Raw genomic sequence first — 18,988 nt, forward strand, 5'->3', positions numbered from 1 at the left:
AAAAACAAGTTATATGTCAGTTCCAAAAACGTTATATTTACACAACACAAATTGTCTGATCTCCGAATAGGAACAAAATACTCAGAACAAGGACGCTTGAGTTTTATGACTTAGGTTTGTCACAACGGAAATACTGGTCACATGCATCCGGTGGAAGCACAACATCCAAGATGTCTGCTGTCATCGCTTCCCTCGTTTCATACGGTAGCGATTCAGATTCAGAAAATGAGTCGGGATCGAGTTCTACTCTCGAAAGAGTGGATCCAACGGATCCAGACGCCACGGTTCATCTTAAGCCGTTACAGTCCGGACAGTCGATGTCTTTGGCTCTCCTCAATTCTGCTCCTGAGGTTGCCGTAAAGGTAAGCTAACCAAAAAGCCAAGTTAGCTTTCGTTAGTAATCCTTTTAAGATATGTTTTCAACACAAGATGAATATCATTAGCCGCGATTGTATCGAAAAAAGCACGTTGGTGTGATCTTAGTAGCCTCAGATTTACATCGTTATTAATTGAGTTGTGATGGCTTTTCATTGTTATGATATAGAAAAGCCCTGTTGGTTAGCCGATAGCGGGAATAACCAGCGAGCAGTGAAGATCGCATCAACTCTCAACATGCCAACAAAGAGCAGCTAATTGTTCAGAGATATGCACGGAACGTATAATGCCCGGCTTTAAATGTTAATTTACACGTTTTTGATAACCCGCTGAATAACCAAAATCAAAATAGTGACCGTTTTATTTTTATTTTCTGGCAAATCCCTAAAGCCCAGTTTTCTGATACTGTCCTTAAACTATTTTCAGGAATCCGTTGAAACCGGTGTACATCTGGATCCTTCACTGAAAGAAATCAGTTATAATCCAACATTTGAAACCATGTTTGCACCAGAAGTAAGTTTAATAAAGTTTTTGGGTGTGTCTTTGTTTAAACTTTCATGTATTTTTTGTGGTTTGGTTTTAGTTGAGTGACTCAAATTCGAGTCAATCATCTATGGAACCTGTAGTTATTCTTGACCATTGACTGCAGTTACTTTTCAGAAACATAGGTTTGGTTAATCGTATTCAGCAAGTGTTAACTTAAAATCAAAAATTACACATTTTATTTATTTCCCAATACAGGTTAAGGGTCTTGTGTTCTCCTGATATGCAAAATTTTGGTTTGATTAAAGTTTTTAGTATGACCATAATATAAGCCAACCATACTTGATTGTTTAAGTTGTCTGCGGTCATGCCTGTGGCTGGCACAACAATTTCCTTCGGGATAAATAAAGTTGTTCTCATTTCATCTCATTTATTAGAATTCCATGTGAGTAGAGTTAATTGTGTAAGATGTTTTCACCCAAATATTACTGCGTAATATACCTGAGAGTTAAATTAAATATGTCTAAATTGGGCTTGTATTAAATGCCTTAGAATGTTGAGGTTTGTGGTAAAGTTATCTTTATCTGTGTAAGATTTGGTTGCATTAACCATGTGATATCTTATGTTGCTATATTTATATTGCATATATTTTATCAATGGTTTGGTACTTTAATGTGTCTTCCTGTTAGTTTGGTCCGGTAAACCCATTTAAAACCCAACAAATGGCTGCCCCAAGGAATATGTTATCTGGCTATGCAGAACCTGCTCATGTGAACGACTTTATGTTTGAACAACAAAGGAGGACATTCTCAACCTATGGTAGGTTGCCCAGTTACCTTTTTAAAGAGTCAAACTGATGTGTTATTTACCCTGATTTAACTTGAATGTGTATGTGTGTTTCTTTTGTTTGCATTTGTTTTCAACAATTGTATCTCTACAAATAGGTTATGCCTTAGATCCATCTGTTGATATACACCAAGCAACAGCTACTAGCTATATTGGTGCCGTGGATGAAGCTGAAAAGAATAAAGGTATAAATAATAAACATACTATATCTGATGGATTTTTTTTACCATTCTTAATTTAAATTTTCTCTGGCAATATGTGTAAAAGAAATGATGATGCAGTGCTGTGATTCTTCCGCCAGGCCTAACAGTTTTTGAGAGTGGACATAAGAAGTCAGAGAAACGGAAAAAGGTCAAAGGGGGTGACGCAGCAGAGATTGATAATTTCCTTGGACCCTGGGCTAAATATGTTGATGAGAAAAATGTTGCTAAACCAACAGAGGTAATGTATCGTTAAAAATCTAAGTGCTCGATTATTATTTGACATACTTGAACTTCTCTCTCTCTTATCATGGTGAAATGTGGGAACAAATCCATCTCTAAAGCTTTAATGAGATTATTGTTGGGCTTGGTTGAAGGTGGAAAAAAAAAGCAATGTCTCCCAGCAAAATGTTTCATAATGGAAATATAATATATTGTTATACAACCTAACTGCTCTAATTCAGTTTGTCCTTGCTTGTGATTTTATCTCTCACAGGAAGAGCAGAAAGAGCTAGACGAGATCACAGCCAAAAGGCAGAAGAAGGGAAGGAATGAAGAAGAAGCTGCAGGAGAAGAGAAGACTATACTTCATGGTAACAAAGCACTTTCTATTTATTCTGTTGTAATGTCAGCTGTGTGGCCTGACTGTTTTACAAAAGTGTGGAAATAGTTCATTAAATTTTGGTTGAGCGTGGTGGAAATTAGCACCCAATCATGGTGTTTTCTGTGGAATTACTGTTTGGCTTATCAATTAATGTTGTTCCCAAACAACTTGGAGAAGATGGAGACCCTTCGAAAAAAATAACACTGAAAAGACTATTCATTTGATATCTGTTGTCTTTTTTTTTTTTCAGTTAAAGACATGTATGATTACCAGGGCAGGTCGTACCTCCATGTCCCTCAGGATGTGGGTATCAACCTACGCTCTTCAGAAGCACCAGACAAATGTTACCTGCCCAAGAAACAGATCCACGTCTGGTCTGGACACACAAAGGTTAGAGGAAATTGGAAAACAAATGCACTTTTTAATGTTTGTGTAGTTTTGACATAATGTGTGGGTAAAACTGTATAATTAAATTTTCTGTAGTGCCTAGGGGTAAGTATGTCCTTAACCAACTGTATTTCAGAATATATGTATCTCAGTATTAAGGCTAAATAATTCAAAGTAGTATAACTGTCATCATTAAAGAAATTATATAGCAGAAAGATTTCAACGTAAAATGTGGTTTTCTGTAACATTAACAGGTTTATGAATTATTTAATTTATGTTTGCAAATGTGTTTACTCTAAATTTTGGGCATTTATTAATTTGAGGTTATCAAGGTCAAACCTTGAAGTTTACTTACAGGCATTTTCAAAAAGTACTGCTTCGGTTGATGATTTGTGCCTCAACAGTTATTTTCCTTATGAAATGAAAACATGACAACTAGAAATTAATTTAATCTTTTTACATTCCAGGGTGTCAGTGCTATCCGACTTTTCCCAAGTTCAGGTCATCTTCTGCTCTCCTGCTCCATGGACTGTAAGATTAAGGTAAAACTTAATCTTATACAAAAGGTTCAGTGCCCTTGACAAAAAAACATGAATGAAGCTAACAAATAGACATTTCAAGTGTTGATATAAGAGCATTTTCAATAGTGTTGTCAAAGCTGGGTACATTTAAGTTCAATTTCAATTACCATTCCCATGTCACATCTAAAAGTATTACAAATGTTGCATCTACTGCTATACTATTTATTGAAACTCAACCAAAGGGTTCTAAAAAAATTGTGAATACATGTGTTAAATGTAGTCATAGTACTTAGTTACATCTTACTTTGCATAAAGCATTACATATTTGTAACAAAAATGATAATGCCTTAACTATAAATTCAGCATAAGCCATTGTACAGGTGTTCGCGAAAAAAGTTTTCAAATTTGCAAACAATGTCTTAATTTGAAAAAAATCTGTTTTCTCTCCATCTTTTTTAATTTTTCTTTTTTCGCAGTTGTGGGAAGTGTATGGTGAGAGAAGGTGTATACGGACATTTATTGGTTAGTATGGAAAATTGTCAAACATTCTCACTAAAAAAACAATTAAAAAACATACCATAATCATTAAGAACAGAATTGTATCCAATTTGCAGCTATGAATTATCAGCACATACCCAGTATGCTTGAAGTCTGAAATGCACCTCTGAGATCTGTTTTACTGAACCATTAATGACAATGGGGGGCGAGGGGGGACATTTTTCTTTTAAATTTTTTTTCTTGTTCACAAGGACTAGAGGAGCGTTAGGCTAATGCATGCAGGTCATTCTGAAACTCTTCCTAGAGACAGCACGCTGTCAGAATAGTGATTGTTTGCAGGAGCCGTTCTGCTTGTCAGCTCCCTCACAGAATATGCATAATTCAGCAACCCGGGGGCTTCAGAGAAGGATGGGCTTGGGGTGTACGAGACATAGATAGGAGTAGGCTCAGTGAAAGAGAGAGCACTGTTTAGTAATCTGTCAGTGAACCAACTGGAAGAAATTGACTAACAGTTTGATGATACCGCTATGTAGCACAAAAACAGATGGTTATTTTCAATTTTTTATGTGACCATTTCCCTTGTCACACATACTGAGTGGTGGCCATGTTGAACATAGGAATATTACTTTCACATTAGTGATTCAGCTGTCTGTCTCTTCAGTTTCCTTGATTTTCTGTATGGTTCATTAACCATCCCTTGAAGGAAAAAAAAGTTTACTTTGTGTCTTTAATAGTTAATATCGATTTATTTTCTTAAATGTTGATTATTTAAAATCCTCAGAAAGTAAATAGATATATTGTTCCAAATCTATTTTCTATTATTTCTTATTTTTTCCTGTTACCTAACATATTATTGATATTTTTACCACATTGAACTTGAATGCAAGCTCAAAATTCACTTAATGGTGGACATTCTTTGTTTAATCCAAACTTATCAATAGACTCACATCATTAATGTTGTTACTTTTTCTTATATAAGTAACCAGCAAATGGTTTTGGGGTCAGTGAGCTTTAATACCACTGTAGAGATAATCCTGATAGGAGTATGAACTAGGGCTGCTTCTGCTAAAAATGAATCCCCGTAGGGACCTCACATTAACCACCCTTTGTGGAAAAAGCAAAATTATTTCATAAAGCAGGATTAACAAGAGAATAAAGGCTGAGAACCATTGAAAAGACAGGGCACATGACATGTTTTCTCTTTCTTCTCCTTTTTCTTCCTTGAGCTTATTTAAACTCCTTTCCTCTTCAATAACCCTTATTAACCAGATTGTACAATCCTCAAAAAGAATTATATTGGAAAGGAAATCCGTTTGCTGTTGTTTTCTAATAAGAGCTAGGAATATCTGAAAAAAAATTTTCATGGTGACTTTTAAAAAATGTTTGTAATATTGGATGTTGTTATTAGGTCACAGCAAAGCAGTACGAGACATTTGCTTCAACAACAGCGGCACCCAGTTCCTCAGCGCTGCCTATGACCGTTACCTCAAACTCTGGGACTCTGAGACTGGTATGTTGTCTTTTTTCAGTTAATTTTGGACTCATTCTCTACCAACTCTCTAGCTTTGTCTCACCCTCACATTTTGCGGCACAATTATAAAGGTAATGAAAGTTTACACATCTCATTTAGATGTTTTAAACTTCTCTGTGACAACAAATGCCACTTTCACAAAAGCCAATATATAGGCCTATAGTCAAATTGTCTAGATGGCAAAATAATGTGATATATTTTTATTTTTCTTCCTTGCATTTAGTTTAGCTCATTTAAGAAAAAAAAATCACCCTGTCCTAAAGCAATACATGGAAAAACTTAATTTTGTTCATAAACAATTCTGTATGTGTTAAAAATGCAATACAAAGCACCCTATTATTAAAAGAAGTTAATTGTCTTAAACCTATTTATTTTTACATACAATAATCTTTGAATAGTTAACGTATGGTTGACGTTAGGAGCTTATGTTCTTGCCTTGCATTAACACAGGCACCGCACATCATCACTAAAGAATTTGCTATTGGCTCATAAATTCTTAATTTCCACAACCATCCTGGTTCGCTTCCTGGCTCCTCATTGTGTGTCTGTTGTTGAGCAAGACACTGAATCTCAATCTGCTCCCCTGGGGCTGGTGGACGGCAGCCTACTGCTCATGGTTCATCCATGATGGGTTAATTGCAGAGAAAGAATTTCCCCTCGGGGATTAATAAAGTATCAATTATTATTACTATTACAATACATTGCCATACAAGTACATGGCAATACATACAATTGCCACCCTTTACATCCGAGGAACAGTTTTCCAGCAGAGGGCAGAAAAGAGTTAATTCCCCCACTTGTTAACAAGATGTGTTATCATGCCACATCAATCCAAAATAAAGTGTAATGGACAGCATATTGTTATTATGACTTTATTTGGCCTGGCAGTAGTCTGTTTTTCCATGTACAGTTTTTTTCCTGGTGTAGTTAGCTTTTTTTGTCATTTGAATTTAGATTGATCATTAGCATCTATTTTTTCACTTTAGTTAACTGGTTCTCTTGTCATGGGGTGCATACTTACTATGTTGAGACACTGACAAATCTGTACAGTAGCGCAGCTGCAGGAAGAGCATGTATAACTTAATGCTGTGATTTCTGTTATGTGAATTAAACCATAAAACAAGGTGATTGTTGAGGTTTAACTTCCAGTTTGCATTTCTGCACAGGTCAGTGTATTTCCCACTTCACCAATAGGAAGGTCCCATACTGTGTCAAGTTCAATCCAGATGAGGACAAACAGAATCTGTTTGTGGCCGGCATGTCAGATAAGAAAATAGTTCAGGTAAGGTTGCCGTTTGCTGCATTGCGACCAATTTACCATCACCTTGTGTATTTCACAGTTGGCTGAGCACACAATGTCAGTATATACCCTAGTGCCCATGACAGCATGAAATACATTCCTGTCTCATCTCACAGCTCTTGTGTGTAGTCATGTGTGTGTTACAAGAGGTTCAGGCAGCTGACAGGATTAGAGCAAGATATTAATCACAGAGAACATTAGGGTAGAGGATAGGTATAGAGAACAGAAGAACCTATAATACAAGTGGGAAATCTATAAATACTGTAACCTACTATAAGTTAAACAGTATCTGGAGCAAGTAGGCCTCTAAACTATAGATAGATGTTTGGGTTTCCTAACCTTAATATTCCACGTCAATTTGCAACTTTGTGTGCTTTTGAATATTTTTTAAATACTACAGCACTAAATAATTATTGAAAGTGAGCATTCTTAAAATGCAAATTTAGCTGCATATAAACATATGTAAGACATAACAGGTTTTGGGTTGCTAAATTATATTTGGTGGAAATGAGCATAAGTTATAATCAGCTATTTTTCCCTCCCCCAATGACTGACAGTGGGACGTCAGGACAGGTGAGGTCGTTCAGGAGTATGACCGTCATTTGGGAGCAGTCAACACCATCACATTTGTTGATGAGAATCGCCGGTTTGTCAGTACATCAGATGACAAAAGTCTTCGAGTTTGGGAGTGGTAAGTACATCTAATGAAAAAACTTACTGAGTCTGTTAAGTATTTTTGTGTAATGTCTTATGAGCCTGGGCCAAAGGTGTTCCTAACTTCAGCTGGCGAGTTATTGTCAAGCAATATAAGAGAATTTAACATTGATTTTAGAGAACTGTCACATTAAGTAAATGGTAAACCAATTGGTTACAAGGCTATATGTACAGCTGCAATGTTAGTTAAGACAATTCATATTTCATTGTATTTCTTATTCTTCCTCCTTTCTACTATTATCTATTACTGTTCTGTTTTTTTACTTGAAACTCTGGCACAACAATTTCCTTCGGGATAAATAAAGTTGTTCTCATCTCATTACAGCTAACAACATTTTACCATACGGTGCATTGACCTCTCCAAAGACCATGTTCTTTCTAAGGTTACACACATAGCCTATGCACTGTCTTATTCTTAAATAAGAGTTTACTTATTGTAATGTATATTTTTAGCAAAAAGAAAACCCTTGAAAATAAACATCCAAACTCCATGATATGCAACCTGAATGAGGACATTATTTTAGTGTTCCAGGGTTGCATTAGAATTGAAGAGAACTTGGAATTGTTCCTCCAAGTCCACCCCATAAATTGCAGCAGAAACAGATATTGAAACAAACATTGAAATGCTATGGTGTCATTAGACTATCAGGTCATGATGACCAGAAGGACTTATAACCCATTGATTATTATTGTTATTATTAATAATATTATGAATCAATTAATTATTTTTTTAAGTTGTAAAACAATTCCGTTCGTCATGATACTAACTCAACACTGAAGAAGCCAGACTCTTGTGTGAATACGTTTTCACTGATTTGAGAGATGACACAGCTGTGCTTTTAATCCCCACTGAGTCATATCCTCTGCTATGTTTCGGCTACGATGCCCCCCGATTGACCCCAATACATACTCCCCATGACCCAGGGCTCCATTGACACTCCATATTTAACAGCTTTTACAAAACAATTACACAATGTGTATTACTGGAATAAGAAATGGGGAGAATATACTACTTCTGGTTTCATTTCCTATTTTTGTGCTCTATACAGAACTTGCAGGAAGACAATTTGATGTTTGTTTTCAAAATAGTCTTGTCCATTCACTTTACTGATATTAATTAATTTATTGGCACCACCAAGTTGAAAGTCTGAATAAATTATCAACACGAATCAACACGTTCGGAAGAGGAGATCCAATAGGCTTTGTTGTGAAATCAAAACAAGCAATTCAGAGGTATGCTGTGTTAAGGGTTGGTTTAGGGTCCTCTCTCCCACATATACTACATGGCTCCTAGCTCTTGAATTTCTTCTTCAGACAAATCCCTGTTGTTAATAACAGTCATAAAAAATGACATAACTGCATTAGGGTAAATTCACCTTGCGTGTGATGCTCACAAAATATAAATATGGCGATTTTTTCAAATTTTTTTTATAGCATTCAGTTTTGCTTGTCTGCAGACATTGACTCTCACACTCCAAAATTAATTGATTGACATCCAGATGTATTTCTAAATAACAGAATTGAAAGGCAGTTGGTGGTGCATCATTGGCTTTTTCAAAGCCGTTTTATCAGATCTCCGATCATTTGCTTCTGTGGTTTCAGCAAGGTTAATTCTTCTCCGTCACACTGAGGTTCCCTCTGGGTTCTTTGTTGCCTCACAGTTGTTTGAGACACCTTCTTGGAGTAATTTTGATGCCTTTTTTTCTGTCTCTTTTTCAGGGATATCCCTGTGGACTTTAAGTATATCGCTGAGCCCAGTATGCACTCCATGCCAGCTGTGACTCTGTCTCCCAACGGTGAGTAGTGTGTCGGCGGGAGGGGGACAGAAAACTGACAATATAGCAAAGCGCATCAGACTGAGGGGAGCATAAATCGGGTTTTTCATTTTCAAGAAAATGTAATACTTGAATAAGCATGTCATTCATAATGTATTTATAAGGTCTAACAGAGTTGGCAACACTTTTGGATTACATCCTTATCCAAGTACTTTTGAAAGATCAGTTTTAGCTATGTAAAGTTCACTCATCTTAAATGTCGTTTTTTTTTTCTCCCAGTGCGCCACTTTAAAAAAAAAATATTGGTTAAGCTCAGTGGTAACATCTGAATACACTGTATGTGAATGAGTAAACAACAGGGCACACAACAGCAAGCAGATTCAAATAATGACATGTCTGCATGCATTGTTAAGTGGTAAGAGAAGTTGAAATTAAGACTGTCAGTTTTTTGTAATTTAGTTTACAATGTTAATTTTCATAATCAAGTTGAAGTGAACCACCTCTCCTTCAAGGGTAAAATGCTATAAAGACTGTTTAGACGTGACTTGCTGTGACATGAGGGGGAATGAGTAGAAGTGGTTTCCAAATGAGCTTCATTCAAACTCTGAGCTGCCATATGAACGAGCCATTTAAAAGGCAGCAAAGGTGCTGTCCAGAATACTCGTCAAATACTGTGAGTGGCACCTACAATGACAAGACAATTAAGAGCACAGTGAGAATGCTTGTCTCTTATCTTAGTAGGGTACTTTGAAACTGTAGCATTGTAAGAACAGTGTTGTAGTGGAGTATTGACCGATTTTTTATTTTATTTTTTTTTGAACCTAAAATTGCCCTTAATATTTCCAGTTTAAGAAGCGAATGATGTGTTGATGTTCCATTATGAGTACACAAATTTTCACATGCTGGTAATGAAGCTATTTAGACATTTGCATTCTCCTTGGGGTCCTGCTGGATTTAATTTGATACATATGCTAAGACAGAGAAGCACCTCAGTGGTACAGTATGTTCTCATACAATGGTAGCGCCTTTCCTTATTGATATATAACAAAATTAGAACTGTTTTTTTGCAGTTTTGTTTCATTTGATATCGCTATTGAATATTCATTCCAGTCGAACTTGATTTGACTTATAGATCATGAGTGATTTTAAAAGTGAGAAGCTATTATTTTCCACATAGACTACCAATTTCTTTGATTTTTGACTCATATACCTCAAAATTATAGTTCATGTTTTTTTTTTTTTTAGTCTTTTCTTGATGGTACTCTAAGTATATTGCATATATAAATGTATATTATGTCTCGCTCAGTAATACTGAAAAATAGTGCTCCTCTGTTAGGATTACTCATCTTTATGCTACTCTGTTGTTTGTAACATTAGGTAAGTGGCTTGCATGTCAGTCAATGGACAATCAGATTCTGATCTTTGGAGCACAGAACCGCTTCAGATTGAACAAGAAGAAGGTATTCAAGGGCCATATGGTGGCTGGCTATGCTTGCCAAGTAGACTTCTCTCCAGACATGAGGTAAGCTTTTAGTTTACTGTGAAACGGAAGGAGTTAGATATGCAGATTCTCACTGACTAGTATCACTTCTGTTGATAAAAATAACAAATCGGTTGACATAGTTTTAATACATTACATCATTTGTGAAACAGTTTCATCGTGTTTCTAGGAACGTTGTGTACATATAGACATTTGTAAATGGATTCGGATACCTCTGTTAGCCTCCAGCCTTATTATGTCCTCCAAAATGTAATGTAAATACAGGGTTAAGTAGAGCAAACTAATATCAGTAAACTTCAAAAGACAACCTTACTGGGAAAGTCCAGTGACCTAATTGTAGATGAAACAGCCATTTAGACCTATTGTCTGTGCTCCTCTTAGTGCTATCATGTCTATATGCAGGTGTCTGAACTTTCATTTGTCCTCAATGGCATTTCAACTCTTGGCTAGACAATATGTACCAACGCAAAGACTGGACTTTATCAACTAAAATGGATATAGATATAATTTTTACTGATCTTTCGACCCTCTCTAACTATTTCTCCTGAACCTGATCTGTTTTATCAGCTATGTGGTATCAGGTGATGCAGACGGAAAGCTAAATGTTTGGGACTGGAAGACAACCAAGCTTTACCACAGGATCAAGGCTCATGACAAAGTGTGCATCAGCGCCCTGTGGCATCCCCATGAAACCTCCAAGGTCATCACTTGTGGTTGGGACGGACAAATCAAACTCTGGGATTAGAATTTTTACTGTGTATGTGCACGCGTGCGTGCATGCGCGTGTGCTTGGAACTTCACCAACCATCACCATAGTTCACCATTAAGGGTAGAAAAATGGACAGTTTAACCCATTGATTTGAGGAAAACAAAGTGACAGGACTGGTATCCAGTCTTACTGAACCACTGTATATTTTTAATTTAGTCATGAGTGCTAAGATAATGTCACACTATACAGAGATACAGAGATCCACACATGCATAGTTCCTTCTCCAACTACCTTGCTGTTTTTATATTGTGGTGTGAGGTATTAATTTGTATTACCATTTGTAAATTACATTTGTAATCTACCCGGAAGTATCTGCATTCTCATTTATATGATCAGTCCTTTTGTGGAAATAAACATTCTATTAGTTTTTCAGTTAAAACTGCTTGCTCTCTGTCCGTTGCCAGTTAAAGATAATATGCATTTTTCAATGCCCATTATTGAGTAAAAAGAGGAAAAGTAATTCAAAAAATAGCTTTTTAGTCTCTTTATTGAAAATTTTAAAAAGTATAGTTTGTGAGATGGAAAAGTTGGTTATTGAGGTCCTGGCACATTAGAAACCAGATTCAAAAAAGAGGTTCGGAGACAAAATGTCTTAAATGCAAAATACTGTTTTGAGTTTGTTTTTTTTTTTGTTTGTTTAATATGCCTGAACTGAGATATAAGTTCTTTTTCCATTTTCTCACTCAACCTGAACCACATTTAAATATCCACCAAAGAAACATTCTTTAAATTGATGTAATGTACCATAATGTGTGGTCAAAGCTCAGTATTAACAAAATGTCTGTAGGTTTAAGAAATTACCGCAAAGTATTTGTCTCCAGATAATCCAAAAATTGCTGCGAGTACTTAAATAATCCACATTTCCACTCTCCTCCAACTTGCAAAAAATGGCAGGCCCACAAAATATGTTAAGGATAATGCTGTGAATTGTTAAAGGAAATATTTCTCTAAACCTGCACAGACAAGTGTAATCTAACAACACATTGCAGACTCAGGGGCCAGACTTAAAGTACTTGTGACTGGGTTTACTATCAATGGCAGACTGATCTGTAGCCATCAACAAAACAAATGTGAGGTAGAACATAGAGAGCCTCTTGAGGTTGTTATTAGCCCCCTCTTAAATGACAGAAGTCCCAGAGGACGAGCAGGAGCTCAAGTAAGGGAGGAGTGTTCAATTTTGTATGTTCAGACTGGTTAAGGGCAAGCTGAGGAGCAGCTTCTGGAAGCATTAGTTTGTGGTGTTATTTAAGGCACTTTCAATATAGGGTGCAGAGTAACAAGAAGATCTCAAAGCAGGAGGCGGCTTGCACAAGGAGCCTCACAAAATTGCAGCTGTTTCAACGGAAAATGACAAACAAAACAAAATCAGAAAAATGAAAAGTTCCTGGCTGATTGCAAATTGCAGAGAAACTGAAATGCATCAAACTGCCAGGTAGTTATTGGAAAAAACAGATATCTTAAAGTGGAGTCCTCAAGATAAGAGAAAGTATCTGAAATAAAAAAATGAAAGAAAATAGCTAAAAATTTGAAAGAAAGCGACGTAATTTGTAAAATGCCGACAAGAACTTTACAGCTCTTAAATAATGTCTTGTTATTATAAGTCGATTAAGTTCCATTTTGTTTTTGGCACATATGTGCATGTTTGTATTGTATGTAAGGCACATGATTCTGCAACTTATACTTACCATCACAAGTTTTTGCCATTGTAATTTTTGGAGATGAGAGCTGAAAATGTGAATAATCCCAACCCTGGATACTCTGTTTATAGGCACAGGAAAATGTCAGTGATGACAAAAACTTTGGACTCGAAGCTCAAACTTCATACAGACCCAGATTGTGGGTAGACATCTACTTCAACCAGATGGGTTGATGGAAAGCAGGAGTGAAGAGGACAATCAAAATGTATTTTTAATGTGTAATTCAACTAAGATAAGACCACAGTGATGTTTGTCTTTCAGAAGCATGTCTGATGTCCATCATGGCTTCCACTGTGTGTTCACCCACCCCAAGGTGTAAGTGCTGCTGGCATTAAGAATATTCTTATGCAGGAAGAGGTGTGGTTTGACTTGGTCACTGTTGACATGGAAAAGACGAAAATCGGCACATTCCAGCTCCTTGAGCAGGCTGAACCAGAAGCGAACAACCGTGGGGTCATCACCGCCAACCTCAAAACCCGCCCAGTGAAGGTGAAGTTCCAAGAGCAGCTGTCCAATTGAGCTTAGCACTCCTTCCAGGATCAAATTCTCTAGAATTTTCCACTCTGCACTTTCCATGTCTGCCTTTAGGACATCAACCTAGAACATGTGAAAGAAAAAAATCAGTTTAATTTCCCCCTCCTCTACACAATAAATCAGCTACTTATCAACCTCTACAGATTGACAATAGAAAGCATCCTCTGTCTCAGCGCTACAGTGTGGTATGGCGGCTGCACGGCACAAGACAAAAAGGAGGGCACAGGGCAATGTGGCCTGTCTTCTTCTGGATCTGGGCTCCATCTATGATGCCTGGATGCAGAAGAAGGCCAAGAACATTGCGATGGATCCCACCCACCCGGGCAACAGCCTGTTTGTGCCACTCCCATCAGGAAAGCGGTATAGGACAATCAATACACACACATCTCGTCTGAAAAACAGCTTCTTCCCAAAAGCTGTAAAAGCAATCTCTCCCCCAAACCCTCCCCTCGTTGCAATCTACCACACCCCATCCCCCGGCAGAGCACTCTCATTCACACCTGGACCCAAATACACCCAGCCACACTGCTGACAATCCCCCCCCACCCCCAACAGTGCCAATACCTTGCACTGCACTTTAAACTCATGCATATCACCCTTTATACCATCAGCAGCATGTGTAAAACTAGGCTCAGTGGAAAAACCTTGTCTATTTTTATTTTTATAAAAACCTGCATATGCGAGCTCTTATTGCAAAATTTCACTGTGCCTGCACAATGACTTAAAATTCTTGATTCAGAATGCAAAGTCAGAGAGCCTGACTTGACTTGCTGGATTGCAGCAAAGAGGAAATTCTGTACATGATGAATGTTGATAGACCCCTAAGGTTTTAATCTCATGAGGACATTAATGCATGCTCAAAAATGTAACACATCCTCAGGTCCATGAAATTCCTCTCAAGTCTACCATAATGTAAAGCATCTCCTTTGCCTTATCTTAGCCTGTGCGATTGATTCATTAGCAACGGCGCTTGTATTCCATTGAGGCTTGGCAATGTCTCAGGTCATATTTTCTTAGCATTGTTATAATTTAGCTACTAAGTGCTAAGGGGCTTGACAGCTGACTATCCATACTAATAAATATATGCACATGCTTGTAGGGAATATAAAGTAGGTTAGACAAACTGTCTGTTTGCTTGTTCTGTACATTACTTTAAATGCATTTGGAATTTGATCGAGAATAATTATTATATTTTGACATTCACATCACTGCTGTTTGAATTTCTCACAACCAGTCCTTTTTTTTTTCCCTATAAATGAGACGTTACTGCTTGCTATTGATATGTGTCTCCATGGTGACAATGTCAACCGAAACAGCTTGTCTTTTGAAAATGAATTATCTCTCTATTTTGTGACAAATTCTGCAACACAGAGGTGTATTTTCACCTTTTCCAATTAGATCCTCCGTTTCCTGTCACAAAAGCTGAGCATGTGAAAGAAAATTGCCGCTACTGCGATTTGGTCTTCCTGGAGCTCATGTTCTTCTCTTTGGCTCTGCATTTTTTACCAGCAGGTAAGATTGCCTATGAAACAGTGTGAGTGGAGAACTGTATTTCTCACAAAATTACACATGTTTATATCCTCAAATAATATCACTTTTAACTGTGTGTATTTATGTGTGTGTGTGTGAGAGTGAAATTTATGATCACGCAGCCTCTTACCCACTGCAGTTACCCCTGTCGTTGTAAAGCTGGACTTTTATAACACCACAATAACTTAGCAGTTGAGAGGTCAAATATAGAGGATGCTGGAATGACATGACTGTGAATTTAAATTAAGATTTATTCATGTGAGAGGAATCTGCTGGGAAAATGTCAAGGCGGTCTGCCTGTCACAAAGTGTTAATGTGTGGGTGAAGCAACACCCCATGTGCAAAGAAGGAAAACTATCATTATGCAGATAGATTTGTCAATATTTCTACCACTAATTGTAATATAATGAGTAAATGCCACTGTAGGTAATGTTATTGTTACAATCTAGAGGTTGTAATATACCATAAAAAAATCAAGCAAACAAGATTGCAAAATGGTTACCAAACATAATGTGAATGATCAACAAATAATACAAAAAAAACAACGTGATTGTAACACACTTGGACACTGAAAATGCAAAATTGAACAGTTTGCAGTGCTTATCCAAGAGCAAACATTAAGTGGCAGCAGAATTCAAGGGTGTCATCTTTGCCTGTAATAGCCCGACTGATTGCACACAAATTTTATTTGAGTCTCATCACTTTCAAATACTTCCCAGAGAATTGCTGCTATCTGATTGTATGAAAAAAAACCATTAGATTCTTCAAATTATGAAACAACTGAAGCAACAGAGCAGTTTTGACTCTGCTGCTCCTGATGTATATATTTCCTGACTCGGTCCATCACCTCAGCTTGCTCTACAGATATAATTTAGCATCCTTCCAGACATTCAATCTTCAGTCCAGATGCATATTGATAACTTATACATATATATATATATATATATATATATAAATTTCTTTTTTTGCTTCTTTGAACGAACATTTTTCCCTGAAAATGCTTTTTTACTGGATCTCTAATGCTTTCAAGGGGCATTGTGTGTACAATACAATGATGATGATTTCAATGAGGGGTAAGTGTAACATCAGTTTATGGGTGGAAATGTGAAATTAAACATGGGATATTATTTACATTCAATGTAAAATATAGGACAAAAAAAATCTGCAAAGCTTTATTACCGGTATCTTGGCATGCAAAGGCAAATTTATTAATTTTTCCCTTTATTTAGTCCCGTTCAGTTATGCATATAGCAGATATAGCATATATTGCATTTAACCCTTCATGGATGAATCATGAGCAGCAAGCAGTGCCCAGGGAATAGTCAGAGGTTCAGCGTCTTGCTCAAAAACACTTTGAAAGGCTAAAAGGTGCTCAGGAATAGAATCGGGAATGTTCAATTCTGCTCTAACCACCTGAGTTCCCAATGTAACGTCTATGGGTCACAATACTGTAGAATCAAGCTCACTTTACACCAATATCTTACCTCTCTGTGGCCATAATCATTGAGGATAGTGGCGAGTTTCTTGTTTGTGGTGTGCTGACGATGGGCGATGACAGGGTTGGGATCTCTCCAATCCATGGAAAGTCGATGGAACCACATGTCAGCCTGTTGTAGGTGAGCCTGCTTTAAACTCGGATCGAAGTTGTGGACCTCGCAACCAGATTTGGCCATGATATGTTCAAGCAGTCGGTCATCAGTATCTAACCTGGAACCAACAGAAAATAAAATGAACAAGTGTTTTAAATAGAGTTGGCTGAGAAGTTAACCTTATCTTTTAATTCATTACCTTGAAGCTACTTACATTTTAATATCCTATTAGGAAAATAAATAATTTAGGGCACTACTGATCTACATTTTTAGAATGCATACTCAAAAAGTAGTTAAAGATGATGTTGAGCCATCTCAATATGCTCAGTGAGTTGTAAAGTAAAGACAGTATTTTCATGTGACATCCCAGGCATCATGTAAACACTCGGGTTTTGCACAGCAATGAAAGTCCAAAAAAACAATTAAAGAAAAATATTGATCATGGAGGATCTCTACTATCCATAGTATAATTCCCCTGAGTCTAGAGTATGCTAATGCACCGCATCGTACCCTCATGAATATGCAAACATATATGCAAGGAAAATCTACATCAAGCAATGGGCTACGGTGGGATCCAAGTTTATATGAGTGTCATTGCAATGGACGTGACCATATAAATGAATGTTCACAAGTACCCAGCGGATTTTAAATCATATAAGCAAAGTCTTGTCTCAATCTGTCATCATCCTTAGTTTGTGGCAACAGCATGTCCAGATGTGTGGCGCTCCAAGATTAAAACTTGTCAGTCTTGGCTGGAAAGGCTGTTAAGGCTCCCTAGAATTGCTTCTTTTTCACCTGCAACTATGATTACAAATTGTTCCATTTACTTTTTTCCAGTAGAATTTTTTTTTCCCCCTTTTTAACTTATGTGAAGGGTTTTAGAATTTTTCAGTAACATTACACTCAGTATATCATTTTTTTTTCCTAAATGATGTGCCTGGAGAATTTCATACAGCCTACAGCTTGTCCTGACCTTTAAATTTTCACCTGATTGCATATCTCCCAGTTAACCAATCCAAAAAATACAATATGTATTATGTTTTTGTGCCTCTGGTTGCCTGGATTTCATTACGTAAATCCATTGATTGGTTCCAAAATCCATTCAAAAGTTTTAAATTGCTGCAAAAGACAAACCCAATTTTTTTCTATGACCCAGCTATCCACAATTTCTATTGCACTGTTCAGTCAATTTTACCACAAATGTACCTATAATAAGGCAGGGTCTTGTCACCTTTTTAGATAAGTACATGGTTTCTACTGAGTGCATCAAAAGGGAAAGTAGAAATTCCCAAACTTGCTCTGATTGGCTCAATCGTAGGCTTTAAAAGTATCCCAATTTAATTTATTCCTCGTGGCATTTATTCATTTCTGTGTCTCATCATTTAAGTAGGCATGCTGCAGTGATAAAAAGGCTTGATTAAAATCCAGATTCAAATGGAAAGAGATCAGAGGAGGGAGGTGAAAGGAATGGTATTTCATTGTGCAAAAAACATGCGGTATACAACCATACACCTCTCAACATGCGCTCTTGCCATCTTGCTCAGACACAGCCATCCGCAGCTTGTTCAACCTCATGCAAATGAGATGTTGCAGCAAGGCAAACAGACACTAAACATGAATTTAAAATCTCAGCGCTGCTTCAACATCACCCTGCGTGTGCTCATTCAAACATAGTGGTATTTGATGTTTTTTATTGGAACGGGGTTATGGGGAGTTGTGGATTATTTTTTTTGCAATACTTCAGTAAATCAGAACAGAACTCCCCCTGAGACTAAGATACACAGTATATTCTGCATAGATACAATGGCTGGACGTGTGGTGTGTGTGTGTGTGTATATGTGTGTGCGCATGCGTATGCGTGCGTGTGCATGTGTAAATCTAGGCCAGTTAGCTGAATAGAAAAAGGATCACTTTGCTCCACAGAAAAATTAAGCTCATATTAACCAGAAAATGTTTGGTCTCTAAAATTTGTACAGTCAGTTTTCAAGTTGTGAAGTTGAAAATGACAATAATTTCCATTAATTTTGAGTAGTTTGATAGATAAGGAGGATACCACAATTACTTCATACATTTAGCTAGTCTCTTCTGGTGATTTCCTATCACTTATCCGGGAGAAATCAGCAGTGTCTCCATC

The 18,988-nt window shown here is 37.0% G+C and overlaps 2 protein-coding genes across 3 annotated transcripts in view; one reads left to right on the forward strand and one right to left on the reverse strand.

Annotated features, from left to right (window-relative positions):
• The first annotated feature begins 137 nt into the window (after nt 1-137).
• On the forward strand, nt 138-11,883 carry cdc40 (cell division cycle 40 homolog (S. cerevisiae)). Its single transcript, XM_086166825.1, has 15 exons — nt 138-362; nt 802-888; nt 1,548-1,677; nt 1,803-1,889; nt 2,006-2,145; nt 2,401-2,497; nt 2,759-2,898; nt 3,363-3,437; nt 3,893-3,938; nt 5,323-5,424; nt 6,612-6,727; nt 7,303-7,436; nt 9,179-9,255; nt 10,612-10,756; nt 11,303-11,883. Exons 1-15 carry the CDS (start codon nt 171-173, stop codon nt 11,478-11,480), a joined length of 1,746 nt encoding a protein of 581 aa, XP_086022951.1. The 5' UTR covers nt 138-170; the 3' UTR covers nt 11,481-11,883.
• The window catches only part of mettl24 (methyltransferase like 24), a 29,742-nt gene continuing 22,585 nt past the window's right edge, over nt 11,832-18,988 (reverse strand). For both annotated transcript variants that reach the window (XM_086166827.1, XM_086166826.1), the window contains 2 exons: nt 16,750-16,972; nt 11,832-13,798 (listed from right to left, as the gene is read on the reverse strand). In XM_086166827.1, coding sequence (XP_086022953.1) covers nt 13,481-13,798; nt 16,750-16,972 — 541 coding nt within the window. In that variant the 3' untranslated portion in view covers nt 11,832-13,480. The remainder of the gene's footprint in view (nt 13,799-16,749; nt 16,973-18,988) is intronic.

This window comes from Fistularia commersonii, chromosome 20, assembly GCF_037954325.1.
Source record: "Fistularia commersonii isolate RoL2024-O1a breed Wild chromosome 20, RoL_Fcom_v1.0, whole genome shotgun sequence".
NCBI lineage: Eukaryota > Metazoa > Chordata > Actinopteri > Syngnathiformes > Fistulariidae > Fistularia > Fistularia commersonii.